Source organism: Neolamprologus brichardi, chromosome 23, assembly GCF_056152115.1.
Source record: "Neolamprologus brichardi isolate AB-2024 chromosome 23, ASM5615211v1, whole genome shotgun sequence".
Lineage (NCBI taxonomy): Eukaryota > Metazoa > Chordata > Actinopteri > Cichliformes > Cichlidae > Neolamprologus > Neolamprologus brichardi.
Genome location: NC_142125.1, coordinates 30835953 through 30854950, shown reverse-complemented (window position 1 = coordinate 30854950; position 18998 = coordinate 30835953). Strand labels below are relative to the sequence as shown.

Sequence of the window (18998 nt, the reverse complement as noted above, 5' to 3'; positions counted from 1 at the left end):
GAAAATGGGCCACCACATACAGGGAAGACTGCACCCCAGCCTTTTTATGTTGAAGAGCTACAGTTTTGTTTATGTGCTTCAGAGATGAATTATTTCTGCATGTAACCTTTGAACATTTTGTTTGTGCATGGTGGAATCAGGTAGTATTATTTCGTTTCTTGATGAAAATGATATTATATAGACTGGAAGATGTTAGCAATGTTTAGCAAACCCACACTAGATTGATAAACTTGCTAGAACATCAAGTTTGATGAATAAAGACCGTATGATGATAACACAAACCCCTTGGTTCAGTTCCAAAATTCTTCTGCTACAACAAACCTAGGCTTTCGTTGGAACACCAAACACTTTATCTGGCACAATTAACCTCCAACTTTTCTATTTATGTTTTTGACCCTGATGGCTGATATGTTTTTTGATATTTATATATCGCCAGGTCAGCTGGCATGACTGTTAAAGCCTGGTATTTATCCTTAACCGACAACTGAGAATGATATCTGCTCATCTAACTCTCACCAAGAAAATGAGAGCGTTAAACCTCTTAACAAAGTAAATTCCCATAACAGAGTGGCATTACATAGAAGACTGATGAGATATTTACATCTCCGTTCTTTAAACAACCATTTTTTTTTCACAGAACCGCCTTTTTTATTACCCTTTATCACAAAATGTGTTCCAGTTCCTGAAAAATACCACCATGCACCAGCACTGCTTGCACTGTCACAAAAGAATGAGCTCACCGTGTTTAACTTGAGTCTGAATGTAGCTATGAGAGCTACAAAAAGTAATAGAAAGGGGAAATAGATGATGGTCTTTATCCAAAGAGTCAGTGCCAGTTTTTGGCACATAAACCGTTCAACAACAACAACAACATTAAAACCATTTATCTAAGACTGTGCAGGGCACGACATAGGACCTCCAGGAGAGCCAGTCTGGCTCTGTGGATGTGTGGCTTGCTCCAGCACATTTAACAGATGTTTGATGGATTAGAATCTGGAAGCCAAGTCAACTCCTTGGGCTCCACATTGTCTTTTTAAGGAATGGCAGGACACATTGGGCCTCATTTTCTAATATTTGCCCTGACCCCCTAAAAAGAAAATTTATGACATGTGTGCTTGTCCTGCCTGCATGGAGTCAAAGTGGAAATGAAAAAAGAATAACATACTATAAGATAAAGAAGAAAACAGGCAGAGGGTATGGAGCATGTGATCTGTCAGGCCAAGACAAGTAACTCACTGCAATGAAAAAAAAAACCCTTCCTATTCTTCAGCATTTCTGGGATAGTGCCAAGAAGTGACAACACCCAAAATACTTTATGATATGATAAAATGAGATGCAGAATATGAATATGCTTGGATTTAAAGGCTAAAGCCTACAGCTTTCTATTTAGTATTTTGATTTTTGTATATGCAATTTACTTTATTGCTGATTATGATGTTTTGGTAAAGTGGAAATAACAGCCAAAAGACATCATAATTATTTTAATTATTATTAGTAGCAGTATTTATTTTAAATACTTCCTAAAGGGATAGTTCATAATTATTTAATTTTTCCATAAAGAAATGACAAATGTAGGGACAAACTATTGAGAAATCCCTGACTTACACAAATGAGGGCCATTGTCCTGCTTGGGGAGACTGCTGTTGCCATGACAATGATCAGCTAATGTTATTGTCTGTACCTGTCCTGGGTTCTATTGTTGTTGTTGATTAGGGTATGAACGTTTTGTTCGTTTGCGCTGTGAATTGCGTTAGTGTTAAGAATGCCGTTACCCAACCACCACTCACCATATCACAATTTCTCCATAAAACAGACAACACTGAACAAGACATGCGCAGGAAAAACAAGGTAAGAAGGAACCCTACACACGTAAGTGCTTGCCACCAGAAAATCGGCTTTTGCAATGTCTCATGCAAAAAGGAAAATGAAATAGTGCACAGAAATCTACTCTTACGGCTCCCAAGGCAAGAATAGATTCCAACCAAAAAGAATTCTGCCTTAAAGGATGTATCTAAAAGCTAAGAATCGTGTCAATCTGTGCAGATTGGAGCCAGATTCCAGCTTTTACTGGCCTTGGGACGAAGGCAGCACGAGGGACGGCGACAGGCGTCGTCAGGCTTAGCTACAGTGAGATGAGCTTGGGGGGTGGGGGGGGTTGGATGTTAGCGCCAGTTAGCCATTAGCATTTCCCTAACGCCATGGGCCTTGATGGCTCTCTCACCTGGGATGACTGATATAGTTTTCAGGGCTCGCAGAACCCTGAAGGTTCGCAGTGCTGAGACATTGCCCAGGTCCACAAACTCTGTGACATATCTGTAAGGGAAAGGAGGGGGCAGACAGGAAGGAGGGGGTGGGCGGGGATGTGGGGCATTTCAGGAAAGGTGTGGTACAAACACACACGCGCACACGCACGCACGCACACGCACGCACACACACATGAGGTGTGACAAGACAAAAAGAGGGTCGTAGGATGGGAAGAGAGGAGAGGAGGGAACGACAAACAGTCACACACAGGACAAAAGGGAGGAGTGCTGGCAGCAGGCGCGGCCTTACCTGGTATTACTGAGATAGTTTTCAAAGCTCGCAAAACTCTGAATGTGCGCAGAGCTGAAACATTGCCTAGGTTTACAAACTCTGTTATATACCTGCAGGATTAAATGCACAGTTACTACACAGCAAAGAACAGGCAAACCCAGTGAGAAACAAAACTGCCCTCAGATAACCATTACCAACTACAGACCTCTCTCAGACACAATAAGATTATAGTACTATTACATTACGTGCTCAGCGTGTAACAAATACTACGTCACACACACACACAAAAAAAAATAGCACTGTAATGCCGAAGGCTGCCTTTTATAGTTTTAAGGGAGATAGCAGAAGTCATTGAGGCATGAGACTAATATGGGCCGAGATACACAGTGCTTTGGGGCCTCACATCCATTATAACAGAGCAGAGTTAAGATTCTTGGCCACGATTTTAAAGCGTACATGAATAAGCTGCAGATTACTGCAGTGCTCTCCATTTGATCTGTTCTTTTTCTCACATTCAGTGTGCCTTATTAGGCTGCTGGGCTAATTAAAAGCATTTGGCCTCGTAATCTACGCCATATCATGTTAAGCTGATCCTAACTGTGTTTGTCATAATACTTACGCCATGAGGATAACACTGAAGTCCAGCCAGTTCCACGGGTCTCGCAAGAAAGTGAACTTCCCCACACAGAAGCCCCTGGCCAGGATCTTTATAAGGGACTCAAAGGTGTAAATCCCCGTAAATGTGTACCTGGAAAAGAAGGTGAAATGAGTTTTTCTGAGCATAAGAGGTCCTTATAACAGCTCTACTTGCCCTCTGACTATGGATTTAACAAAATCTGCTTACTTTTCGAAACAAAAATCCATTATTAATCTAATCAGGCACTAAATAGTGTCTGTTTTGCATTATTTATATGTAGATTCTTAGATGGACTTTCTATACATAGCAGACTGGAGTAGGGCTGGGTCTGGCACATACTCATATTTAAGAGGGAATTTTAAAACCTCGATAACAATAGAATCTTATGAATCACAAATTAAGTAATTATCAGGACCCAGCGCCAGGCAAAAATAGTCCTGATTTGAAGATTGTTGTCTCCGTGTGTCCAAAATGAACTGAATAAGGACAGCGAGAAATTCAAAAATAAACAACTGGTAACTTACTCTACATTCTTGGCCCAATCTGGGGGATTACTGAGGGTCATGAAAGCACAGTTGGTCAGGATCGTGAACATGATCAATATGCTGAACATCGTGGAAACAAAGTCAAGGACAATGCAGTATTTGGGCACTTGAAGCATATATCATTCTGTTTGGTACATACAACAAGCTCTGACAGTTAAACAGCTGAAACTGATATTTCCTCATCCATCGCTGTCACAGTACACAGTACTATATCTTTTCTTCAACTGCTCAGCTGCTGTAAGGACTAAAAAAAAGTCTACTTAAAAAGTCTGAGCCAATCATGATATTTAGCGTTCATCAGCAGCCCATTTAAATCCCTCTTTTGTCTGATAAACCCTTTAATCCAAATCAAGCTGCATCTGTAGCAAACTCTAAAAGGATATGAGTGCACTAAAACTTTAATAGCTATCCTCCTCAGAGGATTGAAGGGACTTAGGATGTACAAAGCAGGAGTGGCATTGAAACGGAAGATTGCCTTCCCACGATTCAATACTATGAAGGTCTGAAAGAGAGACAAAAGAAATCTGGTTAATATCTGTGTCATACAAAAACCTCATTCTTTTTCAAAAGACCTAAGAGACCGCTGTGCATGTGTGATTGGTTATAACAGTAATTTGGACCGTGTCAGGCTATGTCCAGCTGGATGAGTCCACCGCAGGCAGGACATGTCTGGCACCACAGTCCTACTGGCACAGCAGCTCAGATTAGCATTTAGCACCTCTGTTGGCCCAGGCTTTAAAAGACTCTGGCTTGACTAACCACATTAATGCTGCACTATGGTTTACAGTTCAGTCTGTCCATGTGCTAAATGTGCTACAGTTTGATAATATTGCGTGATTTAAAAACAAACCCTGTTCGTCTGAGCCACAGATTCAATGCAACCTGCCCTCAAAAGAAAACCTGAAAAACTTTGGCGGGATTTTAGACATGTGGGAGGAAACTCTGCCCAATCGTTCACTTACAATAGTTTGTTCAGAGCATCATGCAATTAACCTCAAGCTTTTATGAGCTGCAAAGCTTGAACTAAAAATGTAGACCTGTAATGTATCAAAATTCAGTGCATGAGTCATACCGTTTTTGAAAGCTAAATTGGTGTCCTTAATGATACTTTGAGGCCTGCAAAGCTAAGAAATTGTGTTAGAGTTATCCAGCGATGTCCATTTGGATGTTATTCTTTTACAGCGGAACGTGAAGCGATGACATTAATAACACACCTTCTGACTGCTATAGTAGGGGTCGATGTCCTCCAGAGGGGTGGACACCAGGCCGGGAGGGATGTCCCCATAAATGAAGGGGAGAGATTTCCCCGCCTCCACATCGCTGTTGGGCTTGGGCCCATTTTCATCGTCGCTGTCGCTGCGGCGCTCCACCCGTGGTCTCCGGGCCTCCTCCTCGGCGATGCGCCTTTCGATGGCGGCCAGCGACTCGGGGACGAAGGGGCGGAAGCTGTCAGGTCCGGGCGGTATAAGCAGCTGTGCCATCTTGTCATCCTGCTCCTTCAGAGGGAAGCGAAGTGCTCAGCTGGGATAGGTAGCTGCAGGGGGAAGGCAAGGAGAAATGAACCAAGACCTAAAAAAAGCACCAGTGGGAGGAGTGAAGTCATCTACCTGGGACATGTTATAATATAGTACGAACAGGTGGAACTGCTACCTGTGTAAATGATTTTAATGAAGTGTGAAGCTGGACCATGTGACATTTCTGGATTTATCACTGACAGTTTGTAACTAGAATGTGAGAAGGGCAAAGCATTATGAGCACAAAATGCTTTGCCCCCCAAATACTGTTGTGATTATGAGCAGAAGAGAAAACACTAATGACACACAGCATCTCAAAAAAAAATATTAGTTCCTCTATTTTTAATATTTACTAAACATGACCAGCTATACTTTGCTAAAAGAAGAAGGATCTAGAGTAGGTCATTTCTTTCTGTAGGGAGTAATTTAATTAGCAACAGACAACATCCTGATCCCTTCGATGAGTTCAGACCAAATACAAGTCAAATTACAGCATTTCCTCATGTACGTCACCTGGGCAGACTGCCAACTTATATTATTTAATACACATAGATGCAGAACTGGTGGCTGCTGGTTACTGGAACGCCATATCAAAGCAGCTTCTGTGGAGGCAGATGTTTATACCTTCATACTAGTAAATATAAAAACATAACTCGTTGTACGTGTGATATGGAAGACTTGGGTTAATCTGGGTTTTCATGCAGAAATATTTGTCTTATTTTGATTATTTGGTATAACTTAAGAGGGAAATGGAATTTAAAAATACAAAGTGCTAGAACAACTTTAAGAACGATGTCTATCTCAAGTGCAGGAGTTAAATTATGGAACAGTCTAACAGAAGAAATAAAAGAAAGTAAAAACATAAAACAGTTTAAAGTAAAATATAAAAACCTGATTTTAAATAAGTATAACAATGAAGAAAACGGGGTTAACCCAGGACGGTAATGTTGCTGGTAATGGTGTTGTGGTTCTTTTTTGGGGTTTGTTTTGTTTTGTTTTGTTTTGGTTGTTTGTTTTTCCATAATTTGTGCATCTGCAAATATAAACCTTCTGTTTTTTTTTCATGTGAAAGAAACTATACCCTGGTGGGGATTGCTAATTTCTTGTTTTTGATTTATGTATGTTTTGTTTTGTTTTGCTTTACTTTTGTTTCATATGTTGTTTGTTTTAATTTAAGAAAATTTATGAATGAGAGGTAAAACTTGAGGGGGTAGGGACAAATAAGTAAATACTTCTACCTACTCCTTTTCAAACAAATAATGGAATAATATATTGTAATGATTGTGAAGGCTCATGTTTGAAATGTTTGAAATAAAAATTAACTGAACTGAACTGAACTGAATTATAACAATAATAGCTATATAATATCATCTTTAAAGGGAGAAAAACATTTTTTTGATCTCTGCTGAATGTGTAAGTCTGGAATGAACAGTCACTATTTGTATGGCCGCTAGAATTCTGGCTCTTACAGTTTGCAATCTGTGTACCACAGCCAATGTCTCAGTTAACCAATCGCAGATACTCCTGATCTCAACTCACTGTTCCACAGAACCAGTTTCTTCCATTCCAACTGCTCCACCACCACGGATAAGACCAAAAAACAGGGACAAGATTGCAAACCTGCAAATGGCTGGAATTGGGACCATCAGCAAGAAGTTTGGTGACAAGGGGCGAGCTGTTGGAGTGATTATTTTTCAGAAATGGAAGACATATAAAATAACTACCAGTTACCCTTGATCTGGAGCTCCATGCATAAATCTCGCCTCGTGAGGTGATGATGATTATGAGAAAGGTGAAGGATCAGGCCAAAATAGGATGAGTTCATTAATAATCTAAAGGTCTTCTTGGTTAGACCGCAGCCACCTAGGAGACCGTTGGTCACACTAAGCCATAATGGACTGAAATCTTCCAGTGCCCACAAGGTCCCTCTGCTGAGGTACATGTGCAGGACTGTCTTGTTCACTGTTTGCCAGCAAACTTGTAAATGATTCAAAGAAGCTCGGGAGAAAGTGCAGAAAAGAGATGAAACCAGAGCTGAGCTTATTGCAATCAACTTAACCCACTGTCTTGGAGGAAAAGAAATGCTGAGTCTGACCCAACGACAGCAAACACACAGGTCAAAACATTATCTTTTGGGGCTGTTTGACATCACCTCACGTGTTCGGTGGCTTCAACAACGCAAAAGGAAAAGGGTGAGAAGGCTTCTGAGGACATATGTCACTAGTGAATAACTGTCAGCGACCCTGTTTTTTCATGTCTCTTTTGTGCATCTAGTCTTGGTTAATAAAGTAGGTCTAAGGTAAAAGCTGTGCCATGTGCTGAACAGTTCTTATGCTACCAAGCTAACTGATAAACTGCCATCACAGGGTTTACAGCCCTGATATCAGAGGGCAGTGAGCCCATTTTCACATATGACTACATTACAGTTGTAGCAAAACCAGTTTTGGCCAGAGATTTTAACAATTCAACTATGTTTGCTAGGTTATTAGAAGACATTTCTGTAAATGTTTGCACTAGTGAAAAGATAGCTGTAGAGGGGCCGGTGGCATATAAAGTAAATGGAAAGCTGGTGCAAATTCAGGCATCAGTTGAAAAGTCTGCAGAGAAATAAAAGGCAGACCTTTTCCCTAAAACATCCACTTGTATTATATATTTCACATCTCTATCATTTTATCATGCTGTTAGAATGATAGCCAATTTAGACATTCCCTATAGTTTTTCAGAGATTTCTTCTTCTTTTTATTATTATTATTGATGTTGTTTTATTAATTCCATAGAAGATCCTGCAGAAAGGAATCATGTTGATGTGATTCATTCAGTTCAGACTTAGCTGTGTTTAAAGCGTTAGGAAAATGTGGCAGGTCTGACCCAAAAGATAGTCTGCCCTTGTTCCACCAAAAACCCCCACTCTTATTCAGACATGTTCAATTACCATCACAATTAGGCACATATGACCATCATATTTTGACCATGCAATCACTATTATGCTTCTTATATGGTGACATGAAACCAGTTTGCAAAGATTTGGAAGCATTTGAAAGGCTGGGAGAGAAAACGTACGAAAAGAGCACATTTCACATGCAAATGGTCCTGAGTGACTAATACCAAATTGAGTGCCTCATTGTATAACACAATAGTGTGGCATATAACCAGTGAATGACAAACAGGAATCATCTCACAATCATCACATGGAAAATAATAAGTATGATCTGGTTATAAACCATCAATACACTTTGAGACAGAGGCAAAAAAACAACAACTGTCTCTGACTACAAGGTAAACTATTTGAGCAAAGCAGGTCCCAGTCTTCACTGAGGCAGTCAAAAGTGGCACTGAAGTCAGTGACATGCCTTCAGCTGATTCACTGGGACACAAAAGTAGCCAGCAGCAACAGAGGTGGACAGCAAAAGGAACAAAAAAAAAAGGAAAAAAAGAGTGTCAGTGAAGAGAATATTGGTCTACTTTTTTTAATGCTGCATTCTGCCATGTGGAGAAAGCAGCATCTGCAGATCGAGAGGAGCCACTGTCCTTTTACTGCTAATTAATTGGCGGACAGCCTCAAATTAGAAAAAAAAAGCCTGTTTTTCCAGTGACTTTCAGCAGAAACAAATGAAGCAGGCATTAATTACAGGCTTTTTATTACTTCCTCCCTCAATCAGCCACACTACCCGATTCCTCCTGCCAACCATCTAGTGTACCACCCTTCACACCCAGAGGCCCACCCTGTGGCTTCCCCCATGGAAGGGAAGAAACACAAACAAGATTTTCTCCCCTGCCAAAAAAAAACCTTGATGAGCCATTATCAGCTGGTTCACGGTGCCGCCCAGTCGCTGCAGTCTCACAGGTGGGTCCTGTTCCCTGTGGGATCTTATACTGCCATGGAAAACAGGAACCTCCCCTCTGGCAACCTCAAAAGTGAGGTCTCCTTGAATCATCAGCTTTTCTTCCTTTTCGAAATGGAAATGGAAGACCTGAAACTGCCACACTTGGCTGCCATCTAATTTTCCTTCCATTTTAAAAGGAGGTAAAAGTATAAAAATGTTTTATTTTTATTTTTTTATTTTTATACTTAGGTCTTAAAAGCAGGGGACAGTCTGGAATGCAGAGTCATCCACAAAGAGTACAGGGACTAAGCCAATGATGTCGGCAAATATGAGTTTACCAGATTTAGACTTTATACTCATGCCTATCAAACCAGATCTAACCTAAATCACAACCAATATGTAAATACAAACTATGCCCGATAACAGACCAATACAGGGTTATTTGCTTTCTGATGCTGGTCTATAAAGCTCTGAATGGTTTAGGACCAAAATACATCAGTGACCTCCTGACCCAGTATGAACCTTCCAGATCCCTCAGGTCATCTGGATCCAGTTTTCTATCAGTTCCCAGAGTCAGAACCAGACACGGAGAAGCCGCATTCAGCTTTTATGCTCCTTATATCTGGAACAAACTCCCAGAAAGCCTCAGATCAGCTGAAACACTCAGTTTATTTAAATCCAGGTTGAAGACTCACCTGTTCTCAGCTGCATTTAAATAAAGCACCAAATCCACACTTAAGCTTAAATTTCAAAACTTACATTTTAACTTCTGATTTTATCTGTTTTGATTTTATATACTGTTTTGTTTGTTTGTTTGTTTGCTTGTTTTAATCAATTTTAAATCATGCTTTTTATTTGTTTTTGTTTCTAATGTCTCTGTAAAGCACTTTGAATCACCTTGTTGTTGAATTGTGCTATACAAATAAACTTGCCTTGCCTTTATTAGAGTTAGAAAGGTTAGATAAGAAGACTGAGGCCACTGTGGTGTCTAAATCTGAAGCATTTGCTTTATTTATTTATTCTTCCCCGAAAGCTAAAGGAATTTATACTATATAACCACTGTCAACTTTCATGCCATACTCAGATCTGGTACGGGCTGATTGTTCCCATTTTGAAAGCTACCTTCTATTACTATGGAATTTAAAGCTTATTTTAAACCAGTGACTGCTTTAAATTACGATCACAAGCCTTTTCAACTAATCATATAGACATTATATTTTGTTGTGGTAAGACATTAATAAAAACAAAAGAGACAATGGTTCAAACTCCACAGTTTACTGGAAAGGAGAATTAGAGAACCCCAGAGAACACACACGCACACACTTCCCATAAAACACATCTGCTTGTGTCCCAAAAACTGCCTCGGGATCCAGTGTTGTGACATGTGGCCTGACAGCTTGTCTAGCATGAGATGCTGGGTGGTGGGTTGTTAGCTGTTCTGCCTTACCAACCCCACAGCCAAAACATCCACACCCACTTTTGAACTCTGTTATCAGTGTGGTCATCGCTGGACTCACTGACAGAAACCGAAAACATATCATGTATACATTTCTGACAGTGATCTGATTCACATGCAGAAAACTCTCATTTGTGCAGTATTACAGAGTCTCATCTAGGTGTGTCATGCAATTCAAAAAAAGAGCATGTAAAGGAGATTTTTAAAGGGTTCGTATTGGACACTCATTGCTGTGGGCAAAAATGCTCTTTACATTTGAGGATTTAGTTCCTCCAGTATCAGCCAGAATGTCTATCAAAGCCTAAATGACATAGGTGTGCCAGCACTGCTTTAGGACAGCTCGGAAAAATGACTGAACCTGTCCTTTAAGGTGCCTTTCAATGGCTCCCCTGAATGCCCTTGAGCAAATATGTTAAGTCTCCCCCCATCAAGAACAGACGGTTCACTGTCCATGGTGCTAAACGCTAGAGCAGCTGCCTTAGAAAACAAATAAGTGGAAACCTGCCTGAATGTATCAGATATTTTGAAAGCAGCATACAGCTTCTGTACAGACAAATAAACCCACCTGGACTGCTCAAATAGAATGATTTTAGCTGATTTGGCGTCAAAAGGTCCTGTTGTCCATGGTGTTTAAAGAAGAACAAAAAACTACTACACCAGAAAACACTGAGATTTTTTTTTTACATGATAACTATATGAACACACAACGGCTCCCCTACTGCGTGTTTATCTGGACTTCATATCCCTTTGAAAAGGCTCTTAACCGTTTGTGATTGGCCAGATAGGTGAGATACGTGTATGCTATTTTGCGTATTCATTTTTAACCCACTAATGGCGACTGGTAGACAGACTGGCATTGGTTGGAAGTGGCTTGCAAAGCTTATTAGAAACCAGAAAAAAAAAAAGAGACGGCGGGTGTCAGGCAGTACCTTAAATGTTTCAAAACGAGAAGAGGGGGCCGCGGCAGTCGTCGCCATATTGATGATAACCTCCAGCTCTCCGGAAAAAAACGACACTTTGAGTTTTATATTTCGAGTGAGCCGCGGCCATTATGTTCTCACTCCCTCCAGATACGCCACCAGCAGCACAATTCCCAGGAGCCGGGAAAATAAATGAATAAATAAATAGATAAACAAATAAAAATAAATCTTAACACACACAGATACGGTAAGCGACCGACCGAGGTTGACGTGTATAATTGTTCCTGCCACCCGACCAACACCCCTACAGGTAAAGTCCGGGGCCCACCTGAGGGTCGAAGCCAAACAGGTATCACTTAAAGTCGTTAATCAGATATTTTTATCTCTTGCTCGCTCCTTTTCACGTCCACAATTATCCACTGAATGAGTCTGGGCGTGTCCTTGGCAGATGTGTGTCTACTCCCTGTAATCAATCCCTGACACTGACAGTTTCTGGTGTACCAAAAATAAATACGTCGGCGTTATTGTCGGTTGACACCTCAGTTGCTGGCTTACCTCAATGAAACCTCTTTAAATGCAGTCACCCCTTTGCGTCACCCCTGTCAGGAGTAAGCAACATTTTCACACTGAAGGGGCCTGTAAATCAGAGGGCTAGTCCCTCCCAGCACGTTGGTGAGGATGCTAATATTTGAAGCCCGTGTTTGTCACGACGTGAAGGTTATCGGTCATGTGTTATTCATTTTTCTTTCAACATTTGTTTGGAAATGGAAGTAAAATACGCAACTTAAGCTCAAGACAAATATAAATAGTATATTTGGTGAAGACTGCATGTCTGCGTATTTAAAACAATCTTGAAGAAAGGGAATATATGTACACACATACATGCATACACACACACACACACACACACACACAAAATATATATATATATATATATATATATATATATATATATATATATATATATATATATATATATATATATATACACACACACATATATATCAGCAACACGGGCTTTTAATATCTATCTATCACCCGGGCAATTAGTGGAGGAATATTAAAAATGGAATATAAAACATTAATGTTGATGCCACAGACTGCTCAACACAAGAGTTCAGAAAAGCCTTATTTCCTCGGACAAGAAACATCTAAAATGATGGGACCCTTCTCAAAAGATGGGAACACTCACCACCATTACGGTGCCCAGCAGGTAAGGACCCTGAAGGTAGATCCCATATTCCTCAGAATAATCCCTTCTTCCAGCGGAGAATCACTCAGTTTAAGATTTGAACGCTTTCCTCTTCCTATTGACAAATTCCGGTCGATGCTTAATTGCTTATTATTTAATAAGGACTCGTCTGATTTCTCCCTTTTTTCTATCCGCCCTTGTTGACCATGGAGGAATCAATCCGCGCTTCCGGTTGGTTAGGCATCACAGACTGGGAATGGATGTACTCAAAGCTGTGACTGCCGCAAGATGGCCTGAGCGTGCACTTCTAGAAAATACAAGTGAAAGAGAGAGCCAGCAACCTGTTGTCATCCACAAACATTAAGAATTTGAAATAGAGATTCAGAATGTAAAAGCAACGCTTTATATTTAAGTTCGTACTATTTTAATTTGCCTGCTTTTTTAAAGTATGGATTTTTTGGACTGTTATTTTTCATAAAGCTATATCGACATATTACAGTTATTTGGTTGCAAAAAAATAAAACATAACAAATGCTCTATGACTTTGTTTCTATCTTTTTCGGCAGTGGTTACACGTTTTTAATTTGGCTTCAATTCTATTGGCCACATAAGTTAAAATGTGCTTTTGCTGCTTGTAATGTGCAGATTTGTTCACGTTCAGATTGTTGTCTCGCTATATAAAAGGTAAATATTTATAGATTGCTGATAATTTGGTGAAGACGGAGCGGAGATTAGGTTTTTCAGACATGTGCGTGCTCACGTGCAGACCTGTACGCCCCTGTGTGTTTTTCTTGTAGATTTATGACACCTGGTGGACAGACTGTGTAATTACATTGAGGTTCGATTATGTAACGCCTACATTATGGAAAGTTTGCTCTCCTCTGTTGTTGGAATAAAATGGAGCCCTTGTGAAACGAGCGTAGTCACAGTATGGAGTGTAAGCTGTCACCTTCACAACAGGAAATACAGCCACCATTATAATTAAGTTTTATGTGGCATGAAAGTTGCATAATCATAGCTGAGTGAACAGACAGGTGGACTCCATTTGGGAAATGAAAAAGAGTCACTCCTCACAGTCACTATGAGCAGAAGTGGACACACCTTTGAGCTCAGTGTAGCATGCAGGGAGTTTCACTTCACAATGAGAACACAGCTGATGGCTGCTCTAAACACATTTTAACAATCAGGTTAAGTTACTTTTTAGTATGTGGAAATTTATTGTATTTGTAATGTCACGTTTGTCTTCTGTTAATAAAATTAAGAGTCGACTATCCATCCATCCTCTTCCACTTATCCTTATCAGGGTCACCGGGACAGGGGCTGGAGCCTTAACCAGCTACCACAGGGAGAGGGGCAGGGTACACCCTGGACAGGTTGCCAATCTGATACAGAGAGACTTACAACAATTCACACTCACTTTAAAAGTAGAGTAGCTGGTCAAAATGTGCAGTGACTTTTACATAAATGGAAGCAGAGACCATGCATTCATTCCTGGCTGAAGAATTGTGAAATGTTATTACTGGGATAGTTAAATAACTGTCTACTATATTGCAACTAATTATTTCATATAAGCTGGCTATTAGCTTGTGGAGGAAGCGAGAACCAATCATTTAGCAAAAGAAACAATGAAACACTATGAGAACACTTCAACACACATAAAACTTTATTACTGTAAATCAATGATCAAAACTAAAAATAATTATTTTTGCAGAAAAATGTTCCCAATCGGTGATGTATTGATTAACATTACTGTTGTTTAAGGGGGAGCTCATTTCAAACATACTCTATTTAACATACAGTACTTGATCATATTCTTGTGAGGACCACATACTTCTGATAAAAAAAAATAAGCTTATGGCTTGATTTAAAAAGAAGCGTATTGAAATGTATTGAGAAAAAACCATCTGAGTTACAAGGCTTCAACACAGTGTAGCATTCTGTCAATGTAGTATGTAGTATGAAAAACATTCATCAAAGATTAAACTGGTGTGTTGCGAAAACAGCTGGTTAAACTTACATTTGGTCAACCAAGTGGTTTCTCAGAGATTCTACTTTGAAAGTCCTAGAGGAAATGCAAAACAATACAAAAATTATGGCTTTTTTGTTTTTGCTGTTAAGTCACAAGGTCGCAGATGTTGTTAAACCGGTTTGCACACTTGATGTAAATATTCTTCTCCCTATATTTTGTCCCTTGAGGAACAAACTCCCAGAAATTTTCAACAGGATCACAAAATTCTCTGAGTTTCGATCTCTTACGTGCAATCTTTCTGCTGTGCTCTATGTGTAAATACTGTCAGTACTTGTTTTACTCCAAAACCCATTTTGCAATGGAGGAACACCTTAGTAAAGCTAGCCCCAAGTACAGTTAATAAATCATCTCAGAGCAAAGAAAACAGAACCAGCAGCAGCAGCTTGCCTCACATGCTGGTATCCTGTCACTTTCCTTGTCAAAGACTGGAGGTTTATCCACAATGTGCAGGCGCAGACAACAAGGACACGTTGCTGGCCTCTCAGCTTGATAAGCTCCGGCCATTGTTAACGGAAAGGGACATAAATGTTGCTGTTATTGTAGCAAATCAATTTGTTTGTGTGTATTTCAGTCCACATGAAATGGAGCTATGCTACAGTTTCTAATAGGATCTGAGGCAAGCAGAGCTTACAGCAACAACAGTCAGTTGTGAGCATAAGACAGCAGCAACATTGGTGAAAACAGGCTTTATGTCACAATGCTGGTTGAGATAAAAGATAGATTTCTCTTTGGTAAGTTTTAATCAATATTAAGTTTTAGATTTGACCAGGCAAGCACTGCTTGCCTTGCTTGTCTTGACAGAATGCCGCTGAGTCAAACCAGCACGACTTGAAATATTTATAGCTCAGCTGCAAAATAGCTAATATGCAATGTAAATGCAAATGTAAATAAACAAGCTCATAACATTTCATAACAGAACTAGAATAATGTTAGATTCAACAGAGTTTATACATATTTATAAGTACAGACAAATAACAATTTGTGAAAAATGAGTACAAAGGACAAAGGAGTACAAAGCACAGTATGGTTTCAGGGCAGGCTAGCCACTACCACATGAGCATACAGGCTACAGTCAGATCCAACCCTCACTGACCAGGTCAGCTTTTACACATCAAAATGAGAGCAGTCAAAAAAACATGTACCATTTTGAAGCCATTCCCATCCAGATGAAAATATATTTGCATGAGAAAACAGATCTGGGAAGTTGTGGTTTTTAATATTGCTGGCAAGCTAGTATATTTATAACTTAATATCCTATTATAATTACATTTAATTTTGGCTAACTTAAAAGAAAAAATTCTTACCTAGAAAAAACTGATCAAATGGCTCCTTAAAGTGTAATTTAGACACAATGCCAAGGAGGAAAACCACCAGCAATAATCTGAAAGACGCAACTGTTGCTGCCTATCGATTCTGGGAAGTGAAATGTATTTCCACAAACAATTAGAATTCCATCGTTCTATGGTTAGAAACATTTTTCACAAGTGCAAAACATTCAAGATCAAACTGTGCAATGCTCAGACTCTACAGCCCACAGACTGCATATTAAATGTTGCAAGGAAAAGGCCTTGGAACATTGTAGCACAGCTTATGATTATAAAGCTGCAGCTGAACAAAGCACAAGACTTTGGGGGTAATGTCCTTTGAACAGATGAAACCAAAGTAGAGATGTGTGGTAACAATGCACAGCACCATGGTTGGTTAAAACTAAACAGAGAGCATATCATTAACACCTCACATCAGCTGTCAAACATGATGGTGGAGGGGTGACGGTTTGGGCTTCTTTTGCAGGCACAGGACCTCAGATCCTTGTTGCCATTGAATTCGCCTTGAAATCCTGTGTATACCAAAGTACCAGAGTGATTGTAGGGTCACTGAATATTGCTGCTACATGGCACAAGCCTTTGAATAAAACTCCACTGACAGTCAGAGATGTAATCAAGACAAGTCATGCAAACAATCTTATTGAGATAATGAGATTAAAGAAGATTGTTTAAAAAAGTTAAGCTTTCAAAGCATTGAATTGAATAAATAATCGAAAATACTGCAGGGACACATAAGAAGTGCCAAACAATGTTTCCAAAGTTGGGTTCAAACATGTCCTCCTTGGCAGCTCTCTGCGACTGTGCCGTGTTTCATTAGTGGCACAGTGAGGAATTTGGGAACCTTGTTCAGACTGTGGGTTGTCATAATTAGGTTGTAGCCTGTCACTTTGTTCAAAGGACAGGATCCCATTTGGCTTTGTCGCTTTGTGTAAAGCTCCAAATTAGCCCTCTCTCTTTGCTTGTCTTCCTGTTAGACATTTGGGAAAAGTCTAACAGGAAAACAAAAACACTTTTTTTTGTGCCCACACAGTGTGTTTTCAAGATGAATAAAGAATACAGACTGAATAGCACACATCATTTACACTGCTTGGTTAAAGGCTTCCCAGGTTTACATAAATTTATGCAAGAATAGCATTTACATAAGCCTACCAACAAATAGAGGATAACATATTGTTGTCTGCATCATCACCTTTTTTCTTACACATAGCTACACCAGGGTTAACAGATCTGCTGACATGAACATGAAGTGAAAGCATTTAGTGCAAGGCAACAATGTGACACCTTCTACCTGTTTATCTCACAGGGGAGCTAAAGCTTTGAGGCAGAGTGCATATGTGCACATGACATGGCCTTCTTCTATTTCACAACATGCTAAATGATGAAACAGAGTGACGTGATTAAACATTCTTTCTATTCATCTGTTAGTCATTAACCTAGACAGTCACATGGTGATCTGTTTACTGCAGTCAGCTCCTGTAGCCCACTGAGTCTCCACTGACAGACTGGTGATGAGATTACAAGATTACAGTCGGTGTGGACATGTGTTCCCTGTTCTTAATTTGATTAAAACTCCCACTTAACAGCCTGTTCCTGCTCACCTACTGTATAAAGATGAATAAAGTGCTCTGTGGGATGATGCAGGAGCCTGGCTTGAGTTTCAGTTATTCATTATTGTCTTATAAACATCCTCTGTAAGGAAGGCTTGACTAATCAAAGATTATTTAGAAAAAGACAATCCAAGAATCCTTCCGTCAGTTAAAGCGATGGTTTAAAGCTAACCCTAACCCCATTTAAAAAGAAAAAAAAATACAAAACTGTGACTGTAACAGAGATCTGATGGTAGGTATGCAAGATTATTTTTGGTAGACTGAGACAACAATTATGTCCAAAAGTATTGCAATCATGCGTAGACCATAAACAGACAAATACATAAGTACTTACTATATATTATAAAAACTTTCTAGGCAGACAGACTTGCTTGAAATAGTTTCCATCTTGGCTCAGTAATAACATGCCAGCATTTTAACAGTTTTTACCTGCTAAAAGTTTGACCATTTGCCTTTTAAATTCAGCTTCAGAATGCTAACACTTGCTTAAAAGCTCTACACACAGACTAAGTTTCCAGGGTCCAGTGTTCACAATCTCTAGGGTTAGGTTTAAGTGTTTATATAACCTTATTCAAACCTTGTTTAGTTAACAAAAAAAACCTATATAATATTTTAATTGAATCTGAGCCAAATCCATTTGCAAGGTAAACAGCACAGGTGTTAAGAAATTATTGAACTGGCATAGGAGCACAAGAATTGGTCAATTTTAATTCTTGAGAGATCCTGCCCTGTCACCCACCCAAGGATGGTAACAACTGCTTAAAGTGTTCCTTGTGTTATTTTTAGCTTACATGCCTTGTTCAACGCTCCTACAGCTACTCAATAAGAGATTTACTACATTACCCAGAAGACATTAGCCCTTAGGGTATTGACCCAGCTTGACTCAATTTATAGCACAGTTATATAATGTAGTGGACTAAGTACCAGCAAGAAAATGCAATTTTCTAATGGTGCAAAACACTGTGAAAGACCAGTACAACACTGATGATAGCTGAATCACCACTGTAGCTTAAGTTTGTTTCATGTATTCTGTGCAATGGGGTAAAAGTTTATTTGCGTATATACAGAACAGCACTGGTTCCTGCATGCTATACAATATGATGGGCTCTTGCTGAGATGTCATAATTTAGCCCGACTCTATAGAGAGGATCAGTAGCTTATATGGATTAGAGGTTTTCTTTTTACAAAATGAGTGGCAAAGTCTTTCAGCACTGATGGGGCAGAGTTTTAAAGTTGCAGAATGGTTCACCAGGTTATCACACACATGCCCATGCAGATATCAATCCTCCTTGTCCTCCTCAACACCAACACCCACAAAGCACACAGTAGCCATGCACATAAACAAACATGCAAAGTGCCATCACATGACTGGGCAGGGCCTGTGGGTGTGGCTGGCTTCTCTCTACAAGGATTA

The 18998-nt window shown here is 39.7% G+C and overlaps 1 protein-coding gene across 3 annotated transcripts in view; it reads right to left on the bottom strand.

Moving 5' to 3' along the window:
• Positions 1-12872, bottom strand: part of LOC102794563 (sodium channel protein type 2 subunit alpha) — a 48523-nt gene extending 35651 nt beyond the window's left edge. For 2 of the 3 annotated variants that reach the window (XM_087836043.1, XM_087836045.1), the window contains exons 1-6: positions 12624-12872; positions 4932-5251; positions 4102-4219; positions 3697-3787; positions 3155-3283; positions 2222-2313 (exon numbers count right to left, since the gene is read on the bottom strand). In XM_087836043.1, coding sequence (XP_087692169.1) covers positions 2222-2313; positions 3155-3283; positions 3697-3787; positions 4102-4219; positions 4932-5198 — 697 coding nt within the window. In that variant the 5' untranslated portion in view covers positions 5199-5251; positions 12624-12872. Of the gene's footprint in view, positions 1-2221; positions 2314-2553; positions 2646-3154; positions 3284-3696; positions 3788-4101; positions 4220-4931; positions 5252-12623 lie in introns of all 3 variants that reach the window. The other variant, XM_087836044.1, reaches the window with a different exon arrangement.
• Between the last annotated feature and the right edge of the window lie 6126 nt (positions 12873-18998).